Genomic DNA, 22,143 nt, shown 5'->3' with positions numbered 1-22,143 from the left:
TTCTACTAGTCTAGGATATCCATATTTTTAAAGAAAAGTGAGTTATCTCATATTTTACAAAAATGTGCCTACATTTTTGTAGGCAGAAGAAGGCATGCACAGTTAAACTGAAGTTGGAGGAAATTTTCCCTTCCAGCCAACTTCCATTTTTATAGCCTATACTGCACGGAAAACAATTGTAGACACTCGAGAGAGGGACAAATAATAAAATCAGAAGAGATGGCTATTTCTGATTAATAGATATCAGAAAGTTTCAGCTGATAGGTAAGTGTCTTCATGTTATTAATCCCATGCTTTTAAATCTATCACAATCTAAATGCATTTTTGTAGGCTGCAGGCATGTTGGGTACTTAGACTGCCAGCAGCATGTTAAAAAAAAAAATCATGCATTGTTTGTATTTATCTGGTTACAAATAGTCGAACACTATACTGACCAAGTTGGCTGGAACAAACATCTTTTATTAACACAAGTTTAACTGGATTTAAAATATTCATAGGAAATATGCATTATTATTATTTGGCATAAGCACACTAGATTTTTTAAAATGCATAGAACTGGATATTGGTGGTCCATTGATGTAAATGACAAATTATTTGAAAAGAAAATCTATTAAAATTTCTCACACCCCTTTCTCCACCTCTGAGAACCTGTTTTAGCATGCAAGCATTTGTTTCTCTAGCTCTAGGTAATTTTCTGCCTAGGTTTCTCTTTCTGCTTTCAGCTGTATCACAGACTTGATGAAATCACACTATCACAGTATCATATGAAAAATATTCTTACTGGTGACCTTTTTTTGGCACTAGAAAGTTTGGGGGCTTTGGCTGATGTGGAAAGGTGCCTACTGATAGTATGAAATTTAAATGTGGGTATGAGATGACATCTCTGTTTCATTCTGTAAGCTGATATGTAGAATCTCTACATTGGAAATTGCACTTTGCTGAATGGGAGGTGCTGGTTAGGATCAAGTATGAAGTGTGATCCCGGGATGGAGCTGTCAGCATGGGTAGTTTTATAATCAAGGCTTTGAAGCCTTGACAGAAAACCTGCTTGTGCCAAGTGCCAATCCCTGTCTTTGTCAACTCAACTGTACATCCTTTCAGAGATGGTATCCATCTCCACTGACACCCAAAATATATAGGACACTGTCATTATGTCTCAGGGGTGAGCATGCACTGGTAAGTTAACCTGGAGGAGCAAACAGGCCAGCCTTTAGTCCTTTGCTAGTGTGTGTGACATCACAGGTGAAGCAGAAGAAGGACAAGGTCATTGTTTCAGAGAAAGGATTTCAATGAAAATGATGACGGGGTTTCATGAGTTAGGACCTGCTATACAATCAATTGTTACTAATACTTACACTGCAGATGCTGATTGCAGCCAGGAAATTAAAAGACTCTTACTCCTTGGAAGGAAAGTTATGACCAACCTAGATAGCATATTAAAAAGCAGAGACATTACTTTGCCAACCAAGGTCCATCTAGTCAAGACTATGGTTTTTCCCGTGGTCATGTATGGATGTGAGAGTTGGACTGTGAAGAAAGCTGATCGCCGAAGAGTTGATGCTTTTGAACTGTGGTGTTGGAGAAGACTCTTGAGAGTCCCTTGTACCGCAAGGAGATCCAACCAGTCCATTCTAAGGGAGATCGATCCTGGGTGTTCATTGGAAGGACTTATGCTAAAGCTGAAACTGCAATACTTTGGCCACCTCATGCGACGAGTTGACTCACTGGAAAAGACTCTGATGCTGGGAAAGGTTGGGGGCGGGAGGAGAAGGGGACGACGGAGAATGAGATGGCTGGATGGCATCACCGACTCTGTGGACATGAATTTGAGTGAACTCCGGGAGTTGGTGATGGACAGGGAGGCCTGGTGTGCTGTGATTCATGGGGTCGCCGAAAGTCGGACACGACTGAGCGACTGAACTGAACTGAACTGATAGACTCTAAAATCTGTGTCATGGTAAAATGAGGCAGGAGAGAAGTTTGCTCAACAGAGGGCGCTCTGCTAACTGGGCCTTTACAGTGTCTGGGACTTTATGCGCTGCCTTCCTGCCTGTAGGTAGGAAAATATGGCGCCTATTCAGTAACGATCACCACGGAGGAAATATAAGTGCTGTCCCCTCTCTATCGGAACAGATTTATCAAAACAGAAATGGTGGATGCCAAAAAGGAGTCATTTCTCTCCTCTTCCAATGTGGAGTTCTGTGGTGTCATCACCTCTTCAGTGGGCGAATAATTATTTTTAGTTAACCTCCATCGCATGCCATCAAGAATGCGCTATCTAAGAATAGTAAAAATATTTTTTCAGCTGATTTAAAAAAGAAATGTTTCTTCAGAAATCTAGTTTGGTTGTGAGTTCTCTGGTTCAGACATCTGTATACAGTTGGTGTTCATATTATCAGATTTGCCAGAGGGCATGTAATGTTCTCACTAAAAGAGGTGTAGGCACGTTGAGTCGTCCTTTGATGCTTTTGGACCGAGGGTGTCGTTTACTGCACTGTGCTGATAATTTACGAAATGGTACCCTTGAGATGAAACGCCTGGATGTGTCCTTGTGAAGTACCTAGCCTGTTCCCTGGGAGTAATTACAATTTGGGAGAAATGAAGGAAGTATTATATATTATTGCTCATATGTTTTTATTTTTTTTTAAGTAAGCTTTAAGGAAGGCAGATAGTTCTGATTCTATCTCATTTAAGGTCTTATTCTCACTAAAATAATATAATTAAGGATAGTGTAGACATAAAAGAATCTATCTCATATACAATTGATATTGTTTCATATACTGTGCCTTTTGAGATTAATATCCAGCCTTTTGAAAGTCACTTGGGTCCTGATTGAATATAGAGCTAGAATGGCAATTGGCCAACAGAGCAACATCTTCTAAGAAGCTTCTGATTAAAAGACTTGACAAGATTAGCCCTAAAAACCTCATTGTTCAAAGATACAGTGTCCTCCTTCACTCTGTATAGCTTGATTTAATTTCTAACTTTTCTAAAAAGTTATACTTCCATATATATGTTTTTTCAAGAGGCAATTTGTATAAAACTCAATATGATAATCATGTATTTCTTTTCTCTATATAACCTAGTAAAAAAAAATATGTATATGCAAATGTAAGTCTTCCATAACAATCTAGAAAATTCCCTGTATTGGTTGAATAAGACAATCCCAATCTATAATGACCTCTAAGCATCCTAATGAAGTAGGGTCCATATTTCATGTTCTTCTGCAAAGAACTTGTGCAATACTTGGCCATAGAATAGACGAGGATAACATTTTCCTTTCAGGACACCTAGATTTACCCTGAAGGACTGCATGGGGCCATATCATAATTTACTGTGAATTATGTCTTCCTGTCGGTAGGCCTAACTCCAACCCTCCAAGCCCACATTTTTCTTCTTTCTGGAGACTCTGACCACCCTGGTCCTAGAAAAGATTCAGTTCAGTTCAGTTCAGTCGCTCAGTCGTGTCCGACTCTCTGCGACCCCATGAATCACAGCACGCCTACTGTCACTCAATTATCAGGAGAATACAGGAGGCTTATTTCTTTGTTTTGGAAAAAAATTAAAGACTTTAAGGTGTGCTAAGGCAGAAGATATTCAGCTGTGTGATTTTCAGACCACTTACTGTCCTCCGCAGTGATGAACAGAATCCAAGAGCTATGGGCACTGCCAAATCCATTGGAGGCAACCAACCGAAATTCATACTCCGTGTATGGTTGGAGATCTCTCACTTCACAGTTTAACGAGGCAGAAGGATTGGAAAATAGCCTATATGAGGAATGAAATCCTAAAATTAGGAAGGCTGAGACATTCAAAGAAATTTTAACAAAAGTAAAATCTTATTGTAAAGAATTTTCAGGGGATGTCAATGTACCTCTCAGTTCTGCAATTTTCTGTCATCATGTGATATCTCTTTTAAAATAAGTAGCTATTTGGCTAAGGGTTTGTATAATTTGATTTATATGAAAGGGAATTCTATTAGTATGGAGTAAATTCTAGTCTTGAGACTGATGCCATGTGGAATTTGTGGAATAAGTATTATAATTTTGTAGCCATAGTTAGGCAGCAGTTTTTGTGGGGTTCTGGTATATGCTTGCTTTTGGCATATACATGTGTTCATGAAAAGGTTGACGGAATCTTATTTTAAGCCTCTATAAATTAAAAATAGATACTTTGGCAAAGCAAATAATTATCTCCTAGGGTACTGCTTGGGTGTTTGTGTGTGTGTATGTGTATTTATTGGATTCTTTAAAAGGGGGCCTTTATTTGTTGCAAATGAGAACTGACCTACCTATTGTTACAAAGTTAAGGTAAAGTGACTTAATGGCTAAACTGTATAACCCAGGTGACACAAGGATAGACAAGTAGAATGCTCACTCTAGAAACCCATGGGTGGAGTGGGCAGGCCTCATCTGGAGTTGGTATCTGGGAGAGCCGGGGGCGTTGTTCCGAGCTGGTGTAGACCAGACAACCTGAAGACTGGTTGGAGTGGCAGATGAAAGCCTCGGAGGCAGCACGCCATCTGGAGCTGTCGAAAAACACAGATGAATTAGAGCAGAGAAAACTGTGGAGAACATATGCTGGATGGAATTGAAATGCTCCATATACTGGAAAAACTGTTCCTCAGGATCAACAACAATGTTAAACATGGTCCATTTAATTTAACATTTTCGTTCCTGAACTACTGTACTTCCTCATTGTTCATTTCAACACAATTACATGAGTATTTCCGTCTTAAAAGTCAGCCCCCAAAGAGCAAGACAAATGAACACACAGCACATCCCCACCTGTACTTCAGTTTCTCTAATTGAAAACGTGGAGGGGATTTAGTGAAGCAAATATTAAAATACTGTTTTTAACTTAACTTTTTGCTCAACAATCAAGCAGTTGAACAATGAAGGAGTCCAGATCTTTTATTTCTTCCACTGATGTCACCATTGTCTCTTTAATCATACCATGATTACAAAGACAATCAAATTTTTTTTTTCTGAGGAAGGTTTATTAAAAATTTTATTTTTCTACAATGAAAGTAGCACATTCCAGTCTTAATTCTTATTTACAAAAATGTAAAAACTAACCTTCTTTCTCCATGTATTGTATAGTCAATTGCCCCTTGTCACAGTGATGCTGCCTTTATTCAAATATGTTACAAGTTGGGACACAGACATTTTTTAGTCTAGTTGAATCTGGCAAATTATTCCTGAATTCAGGATACCAGCTTGAAAAAACCTATCAGGGAAAACTATCTGGAATAGTTCTAGAAGGCCTAACAGAAAGAAGTGAAGCCTATTCTATTAAAAATAAAATTAAAAAACAAGACTCTGGTTGTTAATTTTTCCAATAGGTATAACTTGAATGAACCTATCATATCAGAGTGTGTTCCAAAGCTTGTCAGAAACTCTAAAGCAAATCAAGCACAGCTCAATGCCTTTGGGAAAATCACCAGACAACTCTGAGCTTATGTTTCTTCTCTTTAAAATGGGGGTAACACTTTGCCTTTTCAGGATGGTTGTGAAGATCAAAAAAATGTAAATAAATCACCTTTTTTGAGGTCCTGGTAATTATTAATTGTTAGCTATTATTATTATATTGGACTAGTCTGAACTTATTTTAGCATAATTTAAGTACTGCTACAATGCAATTTTTAGGAACATTCTGATTACTGTAATATAAATTCTTAATAACCAAGGATTACTCAAAGCCACTGCTGAAGGAGGATAAGGAATCAAAATGATGAAAACAACTATCAGGGTTCATTTTTAGCTTCCATTTACGTATAACCTGACATGGTGTCTGACTTTTATATACTCTCCAATTTGGGAGAGCTGGCTTATGAACTATGAAGCTAATGAATGGACAGTGATGAGAATGGAAGAAGTAGAATCCATGTCTCATCACTCTGTTGTAAGAGTTCTGAGTTCATCAATAATTCAGTAATTTATTCAGTAAACACTTATTGAGCCTCTATTCTGTGCAAAGTAGTGCTCTTTATATGGAGGGTTAACAACACTGAGTCCAATAGACATGGCCCCTGACCCTATGGAACTTCCGTAAACAGAGGGACCCAGTGATGAACAAACAGAAACCACAGATCCTACCAGGTGGCACTCCGTGCTCAGGTGAAGAATAAAACAGGGTACATGGTGAGAAAGTCAAAAGGAGTATGGGTTTTAGTTGGTACACAGTAATTCAGATTAGACAGGAGAGCCATAGGAAGCAAATGTCATTAGGTGACATTAGAGCAAAGACCTTAATGATATAAGTCATGAGAATGTCTGGGGGGATAGCAATCCAGGCAGAGAGCAGTCATGGCAAAGGCAGCGAGGAAGGGAAAGTACAGACAGTGTGTAAGGAATAGTGGGAAAGGCCAGTGTTGCTGAATCAGACTAAGGAAAGGGAGAGGAGGGAAAGCTGGAGAGAGAGGCAGCATCTAGAGCCCTTAGAGCCTTCCTAGGGCTACACCTTAGAAGTCACAATAAGGACTTTGGATTCCTTTGTAAATGGGGTTGGGAGCTATGACAGGGTTTTCATCAAGGAAACATCCTGATTCTAAACAAATAAAGGCCGTTCTGTGCTAAGTGAGGGAGGCGTGGGGGCAAGGCGGGAAGAAGGGAGGTTACCCACTGCAGTCATGCAGATGACAGCAGATCAGGTTCAAGTGCCAGTAGCCGAGGTGTTGGCATATTTTACGGATCAGTTGAGTGTGGCATGTGTTGCTGGTAGACAATAAAAGAGGGAAAGATGATGCCAGGTGTTTGGCCCAAACACCCAGGTGAATGGCACCTGAGAGGAGAAATGGTATGTGGAGGGGATTCAAGAGTTCCCTTTTGTCTATGCTACATTTAAGAAGTTTACTATGTAACTTCAGCGGCTATACCAAGGATGAAGTCACAGACAGGAGTCTAGATAGGAACTGTGGATCAACGTCTGTGTGGAACTTCACGGCTGAGACTTGAAGTCAACAAGCAGGTGAGTGCAAATAGAGCGAGTGGAGAAGAGATCTGAGCACTGAGGCTTGGGATGCACCAAAATTTTGAGGGGGGTGGGTGGGCCTCTGTAATAAAAGAGATTTACTTACAGGAGGGATCAGTAAGATAAGGGAGAAGTTAAGAGAAAGTGTACCCTGGGAGCCAAGTAAGACAGTGTCTCTGAAAGGAAGGACGGATTGACCCCGTCAAATGCACTGAGTTTAAGAAAGGAAGAGACTAAGAATTAAGCTTTCAGTTCAGTTCAGTCGCTCAGTTGTGTCCAACTCTTTGCAACCCCATGAATCACAGCACGCCAGGCCTCGCTGTCCATCACCAACTCCCGGAGTTCACTCAAACTCATGTCCACAGAGTCGGTGATGCCATCCAGCCATCTCATTCTCTGTTGTCCTCTTCTCCTCCCGCCCCCAATCCTTCCCAGCATCACAGTCTTTTCCAGTGAGTCAACTCATTGCATGAGGTGGCCAAAGTATTGCAGTTTCAGCTTTAGCATCAGTCCTTCCAATGAACACCCAGGATTGATCTCCTTTAGAATGGATTGGTTGGATCTCCTTGCAGTCCAAGGGACTCTCAAGAGTCTTCTCCAACACCACAGTTCAAAAGCATCAATTCTTCGGCGATCAGCTTTCTTCACAGTCCAACTCTCACATCCATACATGACCACAGGAAAAACCATAGCCTTGACTAGACAGACCTTGGTTGGCAAAGTAATATCTCTTCTTTTTAATATGCTATCTAGGTTGGTCATAACTTTCCTTCCAAGGAGTAAGCGTCTTTTAATTTCATGGCTGCAATCACCATCTGCAGTGATTTTGGAGCCCCCAGAAATAAAGTCTGACACTGTTTCCACTGTTTCCCCATCTATTTCCCATGAAGTGATGGGACCAGATGCCATGATCTTTGTTTTCTGAATGTTGAGCTTCAAGCCAACCTTTTCACTCTCCTCTTTCCCTTTCATCAAGAGGCTTTTGAGTTCCTCTTCACTTTCTGCCATAAGGGTGGCGTCATCTGCATATCTGAGGTTATTGATATTTCTCCCGACAATCTTGATTCCAGCTTGTGCTTCTTCCAGCCCAGTGTTCCTCATGATGTACTCTGCATAGAAGTTAAATAAGCAGGGTGACAATATACAGCCTTGAGGTACTCCTTTTCCTATTTGGAACCAGTCTGTTGTTCCATGTACAGTTCTGACTGTTGCTTCCTGACCTGCATACAGGTTTCTCAAGAGGCAGGTCAGGTGGTCTGGTATTCCCATCTCTTTCAGAATGTTCCACAGTTTATTGTGATCCACACAGTCAAAGGCTTTGGCATAGTCAATGAAGCAGAAATAGATGTTTTTCTGGAACTCTCTTGCTTTCTCCATGATCCAGCGGATGTTGGCAATTTGATCTCTGGTGCCTCTGCTTTTTCTAAAACCTGCTTGAACAGGAAGTTCACGGTTCACATATTGTTGAAGCCTGGCTTGCTTTGCATTTGGCCGATTGGACATGACCTTACTTAGAACAGACACAGTGCAGTGGTGGGTGTGGTAGTCTGATTGCGGAAAACTGAGAAGAGAATGAGCTGATACAATGAGCCTAGAAGACTTCTGCAGGATTGTGTTCTAAAGGGAGAAGTAAATGGGGCAACACTTAGAGAAGCTTCTGGTATCAGGGAAAGGTTTTCTAAATACTGGAAGAAGTTGCAGCATTTACATGCTTCGTGGGTGAGACGATAATGTAGGAGAAAGAAGAAGAATTAATCACCAGAGCCAGGTCCCTGTGTGTGAGTCAGAGAAAGGCGAAACAGGTTATATAACCAGTGAGTTGAGAGCCAGTGGACCTGGACTGAGGAATAGAGCAGGGACAGTCCACCACTGTGCAGAAGTGAACAAAGACCCAGGCTGCAGATACAAAGATTGGTAGATCTGATGATGGGAACACAGCAAAGACCTCTTCTGATGGTGTCCATTTTCCAGCGAGCAAAATAAAAGCAAATGCATCCACTCAGTGCCAAAGTATGAAGATGAACTGGGTGCTTGAACAGAGGGGAAAAAATGGTATGAAGCAGTTTTTTTCAGGTGTGGAAAGGGGACATACCTAGGAAATGCAATAAGGTGGTTGGCTGTCCACGGCCAGATACTCAGTAACTTAACTATAAATCTTTGGTTATGAGGGACATTTGTTGCTAAAGACTTTTAAGTGATATTTTATCTTTGAACACAGTTATAACAATGATGATTTCTTATTTGATATATATTCTTTCATTGATGTATAAAAATGCACACATATCAAAAGAGCCTGAGCATAAAATATTGTGCAGATTTCATATAATGTATAACATAAAGCCACGCCCCTCATTTGGTTGTTTTTTTGTCTAATTTTTCTGTCAAGGAGTATAATATCACTGACAATCCAAATTCTGAAGAAGACAGCTCTGATAAGTCATCAGCATGAAAAAATATTAGAGTTTTAAATATTTACACCAAAACATCCTTCAAGTGTTAGGAATTGCTTTACAGTGCTGTCAGGGAAGGAAAAAATGCCCAGAAGATGCTCCATAATAATTATAATAATAATAATGTATCGTGGATTCTCTTTTGAGTGATAATAAGAAAATGTGCTCCATTAAATTGGTCACACTCTGATTATATAGAATCCCGAAATATTTCCTAACAAAGTGATCATCTTGAATTATTGACACAGAACTATTCATTCTACCTGCTTTCAGTAACACTGAGTGCTGGAAACCTTTTTTCTCCTCTGGTTAACCCCTTTTATCCTAGGCTTATTCCTCTGAGGGTCCTTAGCATCAAAGCAATAACTGGGAACCAGCCATAATTCCATTCCTGGTTTCTTAACACAAGAGCAGTGTATCTATCAGCTTGATATATTGTCTCCAAGATGCTATGTTGCTCAAAAAGCTTCTCTCAAGTTTAATATGACCCTCACGAGGGAAGCACTCCACACACAACCTCCTGAATCAACACATCTTGTCCAGTAAATACTAATTCTACACGGCAACTGGATAAAAGAGCTAGCCCAATCTATAAATTCAAGCAAGAGCATTCTTAGTAAAATTTCAAATTCAACCTCTTTTGGAAGGCAAAATGCATACAGAACATGAAGCAATAAATTAAATCACAGACTGGACGAGCCTAGTTGGTATAATCTTTTGAATGTCTGATTTTACTAAACTTTTAAATGATGTACATGTGTAAACTCCCCCTTAAACAAACAAAATGCCCCAAACATTTGCTCCATACAGATTTATAGAACTCTTGAGGGGGAGCTCTGAAAAGCAGAACCAGAAGCTTTATTTTCACGTGGCCAGCGACTGCCGAAGCTATAGTGACCCACCCAAAAAGGAAACCTGTGGGGAGAAAACAAATTCAATGGGCTTCGCAGGGGCACCAGTGTCTCAGGATAGTCCACCTACTTGTTACCACGACAGTATGACTTTGGGGGTGTATGTGAATACATTTCAAAATGCTGGAAATACAAATTCTACATTAAGATATCAAAGAAGTCTACAGTATTTGGTATTAAATTCAAACCTGTAATAAAAGATACTGAATGCCACTCTGTACAAGGTTCTCTGCTGAGAGCAGGAAAAGGCAGAATAGAAAGGGAGTTTAGAGCACCAAATACTTATGTAAAAGAGACATGACTCAAATAGCAGAGAATGTGTATAGAGCATAAAAGAGGTGTAAGTGTTTTAGGAGCTTTAGAAGCTAGAAGTTCACAATCAAATAAGCACTGGACCTTGGGTTTCAGAGGAACAGACACAGTCATGGGGCTTTGCTAGGCAGTCACGTGGAGTCACTATGTCCTCAGGCTAATTCCAGGGCCCAAGACTCGCACCATCTCTGCCCACGCTCACTCCAAGCAGACGTCATGCTTCCTAGTGGTTTCACTTGAAATCTGACTTCATCCCAGCCCAAACTACTTTCTCCTTTCAGAGATTTGATTGCTGGCATCCTCATTTAGGTCTCCCTGTTAGCATGAGGGAAACCATGGCCTTTCATCTCCATGCATCCTGGCTGCGTTGCTGAATAGCCTGGCACATAGTCAAAATCCTTGGAGTACACATTTTCCTCTCATTTTCTAAAATAGCTACATATGAGCAAGGATTTTAAATTCTAGTTTCCAGAATGGAAAATTAAAGTTCAGACACATCTATTGAGTCGTTGAGTCATAAACAAATTGAAAACAGAAGGCAAGACTCCATTTCCAGTCACTAAACCATATGTCATTAAAAAAGATATTAATTATGAGGAATATGCAGATGTGCTAACAAATGGACAGTCAACCTTGAGCACAAGGATGTACAAATACAGCAGCATTAAACAGTGACAAGTAGGTTAAAGCAGATTTAATGTTCACCAAAGAGTCTCTCATAAGAGCTAACTTTTGGAACACATACTGTGTGCCAGGCTCTTTAACATAATTATTTCTAATCCTTGGAATTACATGATGAAATTGTAGCATTATCTCTCTAAAGTATAGATAAAGCATCTGAGGCTCACAGGTTTCATATTTTATCTCAAATCACGAAACTGGTTGCTGGCAGTGTAAGGATTTAAACAGAGACTGGTTAAGTTCAAGGACAGTGCTCTTAATTTTACACCACAAAACAGCCTGTTCTAGTAGGTGATTTATAATAAAGAATAAATATTAAATACATTAAGTAAATATGAAAGAAAACCGTTTACAATATTAAATAGATTAGTTTTTATAAAGATTGGATTTACTTTCTGTCCAAGTCATATTCTTAAATAGTACTTTTCTGGTCTTACTTCTTTATCACAGCATCTCCTTATTGTCTATAAGGAACCTCACATAGAACTACTAGTACGAGTCTGCTAGTTCTCAAGAATGAGAAATGAGAAATGCTAGTTCTCAAGAAAGTCAGAAATTCAGTAAAATGCAACACAGAGAGGTCTTTACGTTAGTACAATAAATAAATTTTTAAATATTATGTGTTATCTACAGGTATGTCATGGAAGTGACCACAGAATAGTCACTATATTTTAAATTTGGAGGGCAGCTAACTATCAAGTCTAACTTTCTATCAAATAAAGGATTCTTGTTTAAAACATCCCAGAAAAGTGGTATTCAGGTGTCTGTCTATTCATTACCAGTGATAGCAAAATAGTTGCTTCCTAAGTTGCCACATTACATTATTACTCTTGCTGGTTAGCTGTTTCTGAAATAGGGAATTCTGGGTGCTCAGTCACGTCAAACTCTCTGCAACCTCGTGAACAGTACCCCGCCAGTAATCCTCTGTCCATGGGATTCTCCATCAAGAATACTGGAGTGGGTTGCCATTTCCTCTTCCAGGAGATCTTCCTGACCCGGGGATTGAACCCATGTCTTTTGTGTACCCTGTTTCGGTAGGTGGGATTTTTTTATTTTTACTACTAGTGCCACCTGGGAAGCCCCTGAGGTAGAGCTAAAAATATGTTATTTCTACAAAACTTATGGTGAATATACTCTTTTGTCTATATCAAGACCTTCTGAGAATAAAACAGGGTACTATAAATAACCAACATGGATGCACTGAGCTGGAGCAGGCTTGAAACAGGGACAACCTTGGGCAATGGGTACATGTGGTTGTTCCTGCTAATGACACTGAACTCTTTGGGACCTTGTCTATGAGTCCCTGAGAAAAAGCTGGTATTACCATTAGGGACAGAACTTTAGGCATTTTTAACCAGTAGTCCTCTTTTCCCCATAGAACACCAAAGTAATGGTAATATAAACTACTTGAGAACAGAGATCTGTTGTTCATTTTTGCTGGTAAACTTTAGAGCACTTAACAAATTTTGAGAACTCAGTCTGTCTGCCCGTCTGTGTGTGCTCAGTCACATCTGACTGTTTCAACCCCGTGGACTGTAGCTCTTGGGGCTCCTTCGTCCATGGAATTTTCCAGGAAGGAATAATGGAGCGGGTTGCCATTTATTGCTCACCAAAAATGATTTTAAAAAATGATTAGTTCTTGTGGAACTAAACAGTGACCCCTTTTAAAAGCATGTATTTTTCTAACTATAAAATATGTTCATGATAGAAAATTTGAAAATTACCAAACAAAGAAAACGACGTTATCCATAATGACACTACCCAGAAATAGCCATTTTTATACTATTGAAGATTCCAGTCTTTCTTCTTATTCCACATATAATTAAAAAGCATTATGCTCAATGTTTCTAATATGTTATTTTGTAAACTTTGTTTTATAATATTTAGTGAAAATTTCTAAAACTTTGCTTTATAATATATACTGAAAATTTCTATGCCATTAAATAGTTTTAGTAACATAATGTTTCAAAATAATTGCATGTAATATTTCTACAAATGTAGAACATTCACTTAAAGCTGGTATTGGTGTAGAACGACATCATTTTTTATATTATAAATAATATTCCAAATATCCTAATAAACGCACCTTGAGTTTTGCTTTTCAGAATTGTTGTGTCAATAGGGATGAATGGTACTACCATTTCAAATATAAGCTGACAAGCTGCTTTCCAGAAACTTGTATTTATTTACTCCTATAGTAAGGTATGAATGATTCATTTCCCAGAATCTCCAACAGAGTGAATATTTCATATATGTGTATATTTAAGTATGACTGCATATACAGTATATAATAATGCAAGTATGTAGCATTAGAAACATTAGTATGTGATTAAATATATGCAAATGTAAATTAAAAATAGACATTTAATTTTGTTATACAATATACTGTATAAGTATATAAAATATATAAATTTAACATTATTTTATATAGTTATTATATAAGACAGGACATGAAAAAAAAAAGTGGTAGTTGTTCAGTCATGTCCAACTCTTTGTGACCCCATGGGCTATCACCTGCCAGGCTACTCTGTCTATGAGATTTCCTAGGCAAGAAATTTGGGGTGGGTTGCCATTTCCTTCTCCAGGGATCTTCCTGACTCAGGAATCAAACCCGAGTCTCCTGCATTGCAGGTGGATTCTTTACCATCTGAGATACCAGAGAAGAAGTTACATCTAATTTATATAAAGAAATAAAAATTGACAAGTGTCTACTTATAAGCCAGGCAGTATCCTATGCTCTGGAAATACATTAAGTAATTTAAAACAGTTTTTTTTTAAGGAGAGAGAGACAAAAGACACAAAAAAGAAATGATTCTACTTTCACTCCACTTTTTATGAGTAGTTCTTTTCCCTCCCCCAGCTTCATTGAGGTATAATTGACAAGTAAAACTGTGTATATTTAAAGTATAATGATGTGATGATTTCATAGATGTATACATTGTGAAGTGATTATCACAAATGAGTTAACACACCCATCACCTCAGTTACCTTTTGTGTGTGTATGTGGTGAAAACATTTTAGTAACCAAGAAATATTTCTAATATAAGGGATTGGGAGTGATGAGGGAGGAGGTGGGGGAAAAGCTGACATTTTAGGTACGGTAGTGGGAGAGGCTGTATTTGAGCAGGGATTTACAAACAACTGGGGGACACACATCTCAGGCAGCCCCAAGATAAGGGCAAGCTGGGCCTGAGCCTTGAAGGCACTGTGGCTTGAGCCAGGCAATCAAGGCAGAAGCTGGTAGGAGATGAATGCATTCAATGACAGAGGTGGGGGAGCAGAGGGAGAAAGAGGGATGGCAAGCCTGAATACTAAATTTCAGGTCAGAATGACTGAGATTTTTCTGAGATGGGTCTATTGAAGAGTTGTGTTTCATACACGCTGCATTCATCTGACCTTATAGCCTGACCATGAATTAAAAAGTGTGAGTATTATAATGTCTTCACAGTTCCCTGTGATTGCTCTAAGTGCCAAGCTGGGACTCAAACTTGGGTATTTTGGCTTAAAACTCTATCCTTTTTCCTGTTTACCATGCAGCCTCCTGAGAAGCCACTTACTAGTTCATGGATAGTGCCTTCTTGCTGTGTCTTCACATGGTGGAAGGGGACAGAGGGGCTCTTTTAGAGCTCTTTTACAAGGGTATGATCTCATTTTTGAGGCCTCACCTTTATGACCTTCCAAGGTCCCACCTCCTAATACCATCACACTGGGTATAATGTTTCAACATACAAATTTGGGGAAGCCACAAATATTCAGACCATAGCAGATAAGCCACTTGCACAAGAGCATACAGCTAATAAGTGGTTAAACTGCCATTTGAATCTAGCAGCCTGTTTCCAAAACCCAAACTCCTATTACTTTAAGCAATGCCTTTTGAAGTGACTGTCTAAGCCAGAACCTTGCCCCTCCTCACAGGCACAGAGAGGGTTTTGCCTCCTCTTCCTGCCTCTTCCCCATCTGTCCCCAGGTATCCAAATAACCAGCTCTGAGTGTGGACACTGCTTTGCAGAGTGAGAAATCTTATAGATAGGAGGTTTTAAATGAAGATGTTTTTGAAGCTTATTTATTTAAAAAAATAATAATTATATCATTCTAACCTTGAGGATGCTTATTTGGGGGTAGAGATTTGGAAAAATAGTCTTTTTTAAGTCTGTCTCAGATTCTCAGATTTTTTAAAATTTTTCCTCTCTTGTCAAGGCAACTTTAGCTCTGAAAGCGCCCAGAAAGGTCTCCAGAGAAAAACAGCAAAACAAGATGCTTAGCAAGGGCTGCAGGTTTTATGGATCTAAGTTAAAGAAATAATGACATTTTCTCAAGGTTGTCACTGGGGTTATAGAAAAGTATTTAGGACAAAAGCCCTGACTAAAAATCATGTGCATAAAATAAAAATTTTGTTATAAAGTGTATCATTTACTTCTCAACCCAGCGATAAAATAATGGAGTACATTGTTGAATAAAACCCAAAGATGATATAAAATTTACCTTTGGTCTCTCATTGACTCATTTGGACCTACATTTCTGAGGGAAACCTAAAACCCCACCAGAACATTTTATCGCTGTAAGACTACCTCGGTCAAATTGGTGCAAATATTTGTCAAAAGTAATACAAAACCCAATTGGCAGATCTCACCCTGGCTCTAGTTATCACTCTTTATGAAATGAAAAACTAACCTCATGTTCACTAAGAATGCTTTAATTAGAATGGAAAGGAAGCAGGAATATTCCTGACTAGTTTATAATAAGAATAATACAAAAAGGGGTGGCAGGGGTGAGGCAAGGGCACCAGAATAAAAAGACTCCACTGAATACTAATTGCTGTTGACCATTTTGAGAAATGGAAGATTCCACTTCATATTAGCATCCACAGGACCAAAGCAACATATTTCTACCTTCATTTCTCTTTGTGCTTAAGACTGAAGAGTGGCTTAAAATTACTCTGCAAGACAATTTCAGTGAATTTGTGAACCAGGAAACATCAGACAGACAGAAGTTATCCTCTGCTAATTTTGAAATACTCCAAAGCTGGGAATGCTGTAGTTCATTGTGTTCAGAGAAAAATATGGATTTTGAATTTCATTAGACACATTATTTGTCCTGGTAGGAGTGGAACTGTCACTTTGCCAGACTAATTAGGGACCCTAAAGTAGGTGGTCATAATGTCCAGAAGAATTTTTTTTTGTTACTTCTCAAGCTAGCAAACAGAGCATTTCTTTTTCCTTGCAGAGATATCCTAGATTCAGACACTGCATTTAAACCTTTGCTTTTGACATTTGAGTTCATCTTAGTATTCCTAATAGTATTTCCTAGTCTTTCTATTGTTTTGAATACCATGATATTCACCAAAATTAGTTTCCAGGCAGCATAGATTAAGTCCTTTTTCCTTAAGAATCTGATTATTTGAGCCCATTAATGTAGAGTATATCTTCAAATGGAAAAATAATTTAAAGTATACACAGAAATATTAGTGGACTAAGTCTATCTTATTTTTAGTTAAAATATTACTCATTTTATTTTAAATAACTCTCTAAAAAAGTTCCCCTTTATAAAATTAAATTAGATACACTTAGCAAGGTTAATAAGCAATTTAGCAATGAGTAAATTCAATCTAGATCAAAGCCACTCTCTTTATAAAAGGTGCACCAAACATTCCTTTATTGAGTGTCTAAGAACCATAGTAGAACAAACAAAGAAAAAACTTAGGTAGTTAAACTACTATGTTTAAGAATCAGACTTTCTTATGGTAATACTGAACCTACTTGTTCTTGTGGGACAGAATCAAAAACCAAGAAATAAAGGAATCTTTGATTAACTGACAAAATTTTAGTCATTTAATGATCAAAGAACCAGAGAGGATTGTTTATAAAAGTCATCTTAATGATGGAATTGGATCTAATATTCATGTTGATTAATTACTCAAGTAATAATCATATCTAGCCTTAAGATACGAAGATTATATATTGGTATCCCTTGCCTGAATAAGTTATTAATTTCTCATTCTCCATTAGTGAAAATAAAACAATAGTCATCAGAGGAATAAAAAATGCTTAAAGAGATCTAAGAACAGATTTCAGCTCTTAAATAGTAGAATTAGCACCCAGAATTTGAAATAATAGAATGATGCTCATTTGACCAAAATCATTATTAACAACTATGTAATTTAGTTTATGAGAAAAAAAAATCTGTAATCAGACTATTAGTGAGTTCTTTGCTTCAAGTAATTTAGCCACTGTGCTGTGCTATACTTAGTTGCTCAACCGTGTCCAACTCTTTGCGACCCCATGGACTTTAGCCAGCCAGACTTCTCTGTCCATGGGGATTCTCCAGGCAAGAATACTGGACTGGGTTGCCATGCCTTCTGCCAGGTGAATCTTCCCAACCCAGGGATCGAACCCAGGTCTCCTGCATTGCAGGCGGATTCTTTACGTCTGAGCCACCAAGGAAGCCCAATTTAGCCACAAAAGTACTAATTTTGTAGCACTGGTATCAGAAGTATATGGAATTAATACCAAGGAATTTAGTCAGTTTTAGGTTTATGTACCTGGGAAATTCAGAAGTAGAAAATAAATGTATTAATATTAATAACCTTACTTTAATGTGTATGTAGCAATGGCAAGCCACTCCAGTACTCTTGCCTAGAAAATCCCATGGATGGAGGAGCCTGGTAGGCTGCAGTCCGTGGGGTCGCTAAAGGTCGGACACGACTGAGCGACTTCACTTTCACACGTTGGAGAAGGAAATGGCAACCCACTCCAGTGTTCTTGCCTGGAGAATCCCAGGGACGGGGGAGCCTGGTGGGCTTCCGTCTATGGGGTCACACAGAGTCGGACACGACTGAAGTGACTTAGCAGCAGCAGCACAAATTACAATACCTCCTTTTGAAGACTAGCATGGTAATCAAAACATAGCTTTGCCAGGAAGAAGAAAACATAGATCACCCCCAATTCCCAAGAATCTTCAATTAGTAATTTCAAAAATGATTATCGAGTATATTACATAAACATGACAGGATCTTCATCTTAAAAATTTAATCCAAATGCTTCCTGTACTTCAGAAATCAGTAGCCATTAAAAAGCAAGATGCTAGTCTGTTGCTATCCAATCTTGTCATATATGTTGGGAGGCTATACCTTTGCAAAGTAATACACAATTATTATGTGACCAGCACTGTGCTACATTCTTTGCATTCATTTATCATACATAATTTCCTCAGTGTCAAACTCATGAGGTTCAGTTCAGTTCAGTTCAGTTCAGTCGCTCAGTCGTGTCCGACTCTCCGCGACCCCATGAATCACAGCACGCCAGGCCTCCCTGTCCATCACCAACTCCCGGAGTTCAGTCAAACTCATGTCCACAGAGTCGGTGATGCCATCCAGCCATCTCATTCTCTGTCGTCCCCTTCTCCCGCCCCCAACCTTTCCCAGCATCAGAGTCTTTTCCAGTGAGTCAACTTGTCGCATGAGGTGGCCAAAGTATTGCAGTTTCAGCTTTAGCATCAGTCCCTCCAATGAACACCCAGGATTGATCTCCTTTAGAATGGACTGGTTGGATCTCCTTGCAGTATAAGGGACTCTCAAGAGTCTTCTCCAGCACCACAGTTCAAAAGCATCGATTCTTCGGCGATCAGCTTTCTTCACAGTCCAACTCTCACATCCATACATGACCACGGGAAAAACCATAGCCTTGACTAGACGGACCTTTGTTGGCAAAGTAATGTCTCTGCTTTTTAATATGCTATCAAGGTTGGTCATAACTTTCCTTCCAAGGAGCAAGCGTCTTTTAATTTCATGGCTGCAATCAGCATCTGCAGTTATTTTGGAGCCCCAAAAAATAAAGTCTGACACTGTTTCCACTGAGGCAAAATACGTATGATTGTATAACTTAATTTAATTTTAGCTCATTCTGATTGATTTTAAAATCCATGATCTTAATCATGAGGGTAATTTGCTTGAGAGCCTGTATACGTGTGTGTGTGTTAATCCCTCAGTCGTGTCTGACATTTTGTGACCCCATGGGCTGTAGCCTGCCGGGTTCCTCTGTCCACAGGATTCTCCAGGCAGGAATACTGGAGTGGGTTGCCATTTCCTTCTCCACCCAACCCAGGGAACAAACCTGGGTCTTCTGCATTGCAGACATTTCCTTTTCATCTGAGCCACCAGGGAAGCCCATTTATGTATGTAGGAGTTACATATAAACAGTGGAGATATAGCATATGGGACTTCTGTCATACCATTCTTATCCTGTGTATAGTTTATGTGTTCCTCAAGTAACATCTAATACCATATTTTCTCAGGAGGTAAAATTTGGCAAAAATTATTTTTTTTCCTAAGCAAGGAAGATTAACAAAAATGTAAAAATTAAGTTCAGATTTTAAATAATGTTTCACTGGTCCTAAAGTTAAGCTATTCTGAGAAAATTTCTCCCATATATTTAAATCTTGGAGATTTCAGAAGAGCTTGCATCTATTCAGTGGTTCTACTATAAGGACTCTGTTTGGCCATAGCACCATGAAAGAGAATAGCAGAAATTACTGTATGTTTTATTAAAAACCTATTTTTGTCTCTCTCTCTCTTTTTAATCTTAAACTCCAATTTAGTTGTTGTTCCCTTAGGTACAAAGTACACAGTTCATAATTCATTTGATATAAAATGTCAGTTTAGATTCTTGTCTGTCTTTGATACAGGAGAAAAAACATGTACATTTCAATTTCTTCAATGCCAGAAATACCCATAACAACCCCCCACTGTGTGTCTCAAAGACCTTTGTGTTAAATTAAACATCAAGATTCCAAAACTGTGGGGAAGGATATTTCCAAGACACAGAGTACAAATACATGAGACAGAGGGAGACAGCTAATGCCTCTCCTACCAGTAGAGTGATATCTCCCAGGGAGCATCTTTGATCCTCAAATTAGTCCTCACTTATAATTTAATATACCACAACCAGTCTGCTGTTTTCTTCCATGCAGCTTTCAGAGGCAATGGTTGGAATCATCAAGGAAAATCAACATTTCAATGTTTGGGGCTGGTTTAATTTTCAACCCAATTAGTAATAGTTTATGTGTATTTTGTGCTCTTTATGTATTACAATTTCCATTCTTTTAACAAATAGTCTATACCAGCTGATCTTCCCAGGGCACACACACACACACATCCTTTCTCCCTTAACCAAAATCCGCTGAGGACAGTTATGTGATGACAAAACTCCTTCTTAGATGAGCAAACAGAGCCCTAGGGAAGAGATAAATTTTCTGGGGGTCACGTGATCAGTAAATGAAAACACTGGGGTAGGTGGGTGGTGGTAAAGTTCAAAGCCATATAGTTTGACAGACCTGCAGTCTGTGTGCTTAACAAATGTGTAGTTTAAGACACATGCTTCCTTGTTGAGAAAGTCAAATGTGAATGAGATTCAAGTCTTTTCTTGTGGATATACCTTCAACCTCAGACTTTCATGAGGAAAGTGTTCCTCATTTCAGATGGCCAAGACACACAAGGTCCTTCCTGTGGCCATGCCAGGGAACGAGTACCCTAAATGCTCATGCTGTTCACACTCCTGGGTTCTCCAATCTTCCACGTGCAATTAAGTGTCCTCATTTGATTGATGTATGCTTAATCTGCTCCTGAAAAATTGTGTTTGTGAGGACAGAAAAAGATTCTTCATTCTTTTTTTTTTTTAAACAAATATGGACATTCTTACTGTCTTTCAATGAGTTTAAAAATTTTTTACAAAATTAACATATTAACATTATTAGGTAAATTAAGACTCTCTTTACAAGAATGTAAGTTCTGTATAATAAGAAGATCACATCTGTTCTTTACCTTTGATGTAGAGGGCATTCATACAGAAATTCAACTTTAATATGGGCGCAAGAGAGGACCACTTAGTAATTAGCAATAATGATACCACTTTTCCACACTAATGTTTGGGGTAGATGTATCTTCACAAGTTCTGCACAAAAGTCTCTGCAACAGCAATTCAAATATGAAAAATTAAATTTTCTATTATAAACCAGAGAAAGAAGTATACATTATAACTCATGTCACTTGAAAGCTAAAAACAGAAAAAGTTTTGTTTTTCAGAAAATTTAAGTGAGTCTTTTCTCCTAAATAGATTATTACAAGGTTACTTTAACACTCTCTTCTGCTAACTAGAGTTTATGTTAGATATAAATCCATGGGGGAGTATGAGAGAATTTGGCCAAAATACTTGATGAAAACATAAGTGTTTATACCCACACACTGAGGAAGAAAGCTCTCTGCCTGGTCACCTTTGTAATATTACCCCTGCTGAGTGCTTCATTGTAAGGCTATAAACATATCTGTTTTAACTGAATTTTCTCGTTAGACTATAAACTTTAAGAGTGTGTGTCTCAAAGTTGAGAATAACTCTTTAGTTTATTGGCAACAAGTTTTGAATACCTGATATTTCAACCAAATGAGACTGCTGAAATTGTATTTGGCATCACAGTAGACCAAGCCATATCTTCAGAATCCTGTTGACTATCGGGGTCTGGAAGTCTGTGCTACCTCAACCAAGAGAGGATGAGTGGTCAGTGGAAGATGTTTCAAATGAACAAAAATGCAGGGGCTCAGAATCAGGTTTCTGTAGCCAGTCTCTAGGTTTGAATATGTTCCCTGCCATTTATTTACTAGTTCTCTGACACTAAGGAACTAGTTGTAAGACCATCTCTTTTCCTCAACTTCCTCATATATAAATAGGGATAACAGTAGTCCTTTCCTCATACAGTTTTTGAGAAATAAATGAGTTAATATATGTAAAACAACACCTGCATCTATAAAGTACTGTCTGAGTAGTCCCTAC

General features: G+C 38.6%; 1 protein-coding gene across 1 annotated transcript in view; it reads right to left on the bottom strand.

Moving 5' to 3' along the window:
* USH2A (usherin) overlaps window positions 1-22,143 on the bottom strand; it is a 969,245-nt gene that overhangs the window by 341,092 nt on the left and 606,010 nt on the right. The window contains exons 38-39 of the mRNA XM_055419911.2: window positions 4,378-4,528; window positions 3,626-3,768 (exon numbers count right to left, since the gene is read on the bottom strand). Coding sequence (XP_055275886.2) covers window positions 3,626-3,768; window positions 4,378-4,528 — 294 coding nt within the window. The remainder of the gene's footprint in view (window positions 1-3,625; window positions 3,769-4,377; window positions 4,529-22,143) is intronic.

This window comes from Moschus berezovskii, chromosome 17 (genome assembly GCF_049115385.1).
Source record: "Moschus berezovskii isolate FMDL1 chromosome 17, NW_MosBer_1.0, whole genome shotgun sequence".
Taxonomy (NCBI): Eukaryota; Metazoa; Chordata; class Mammalia; order Artiodactyla; family Moschidae; genus Moschus; species Moschus berezovskii.
Note: the sequence above shows the minus strand (reverse complement) of the source record. Positions and strands in the feature narration are given on the sequence as shown.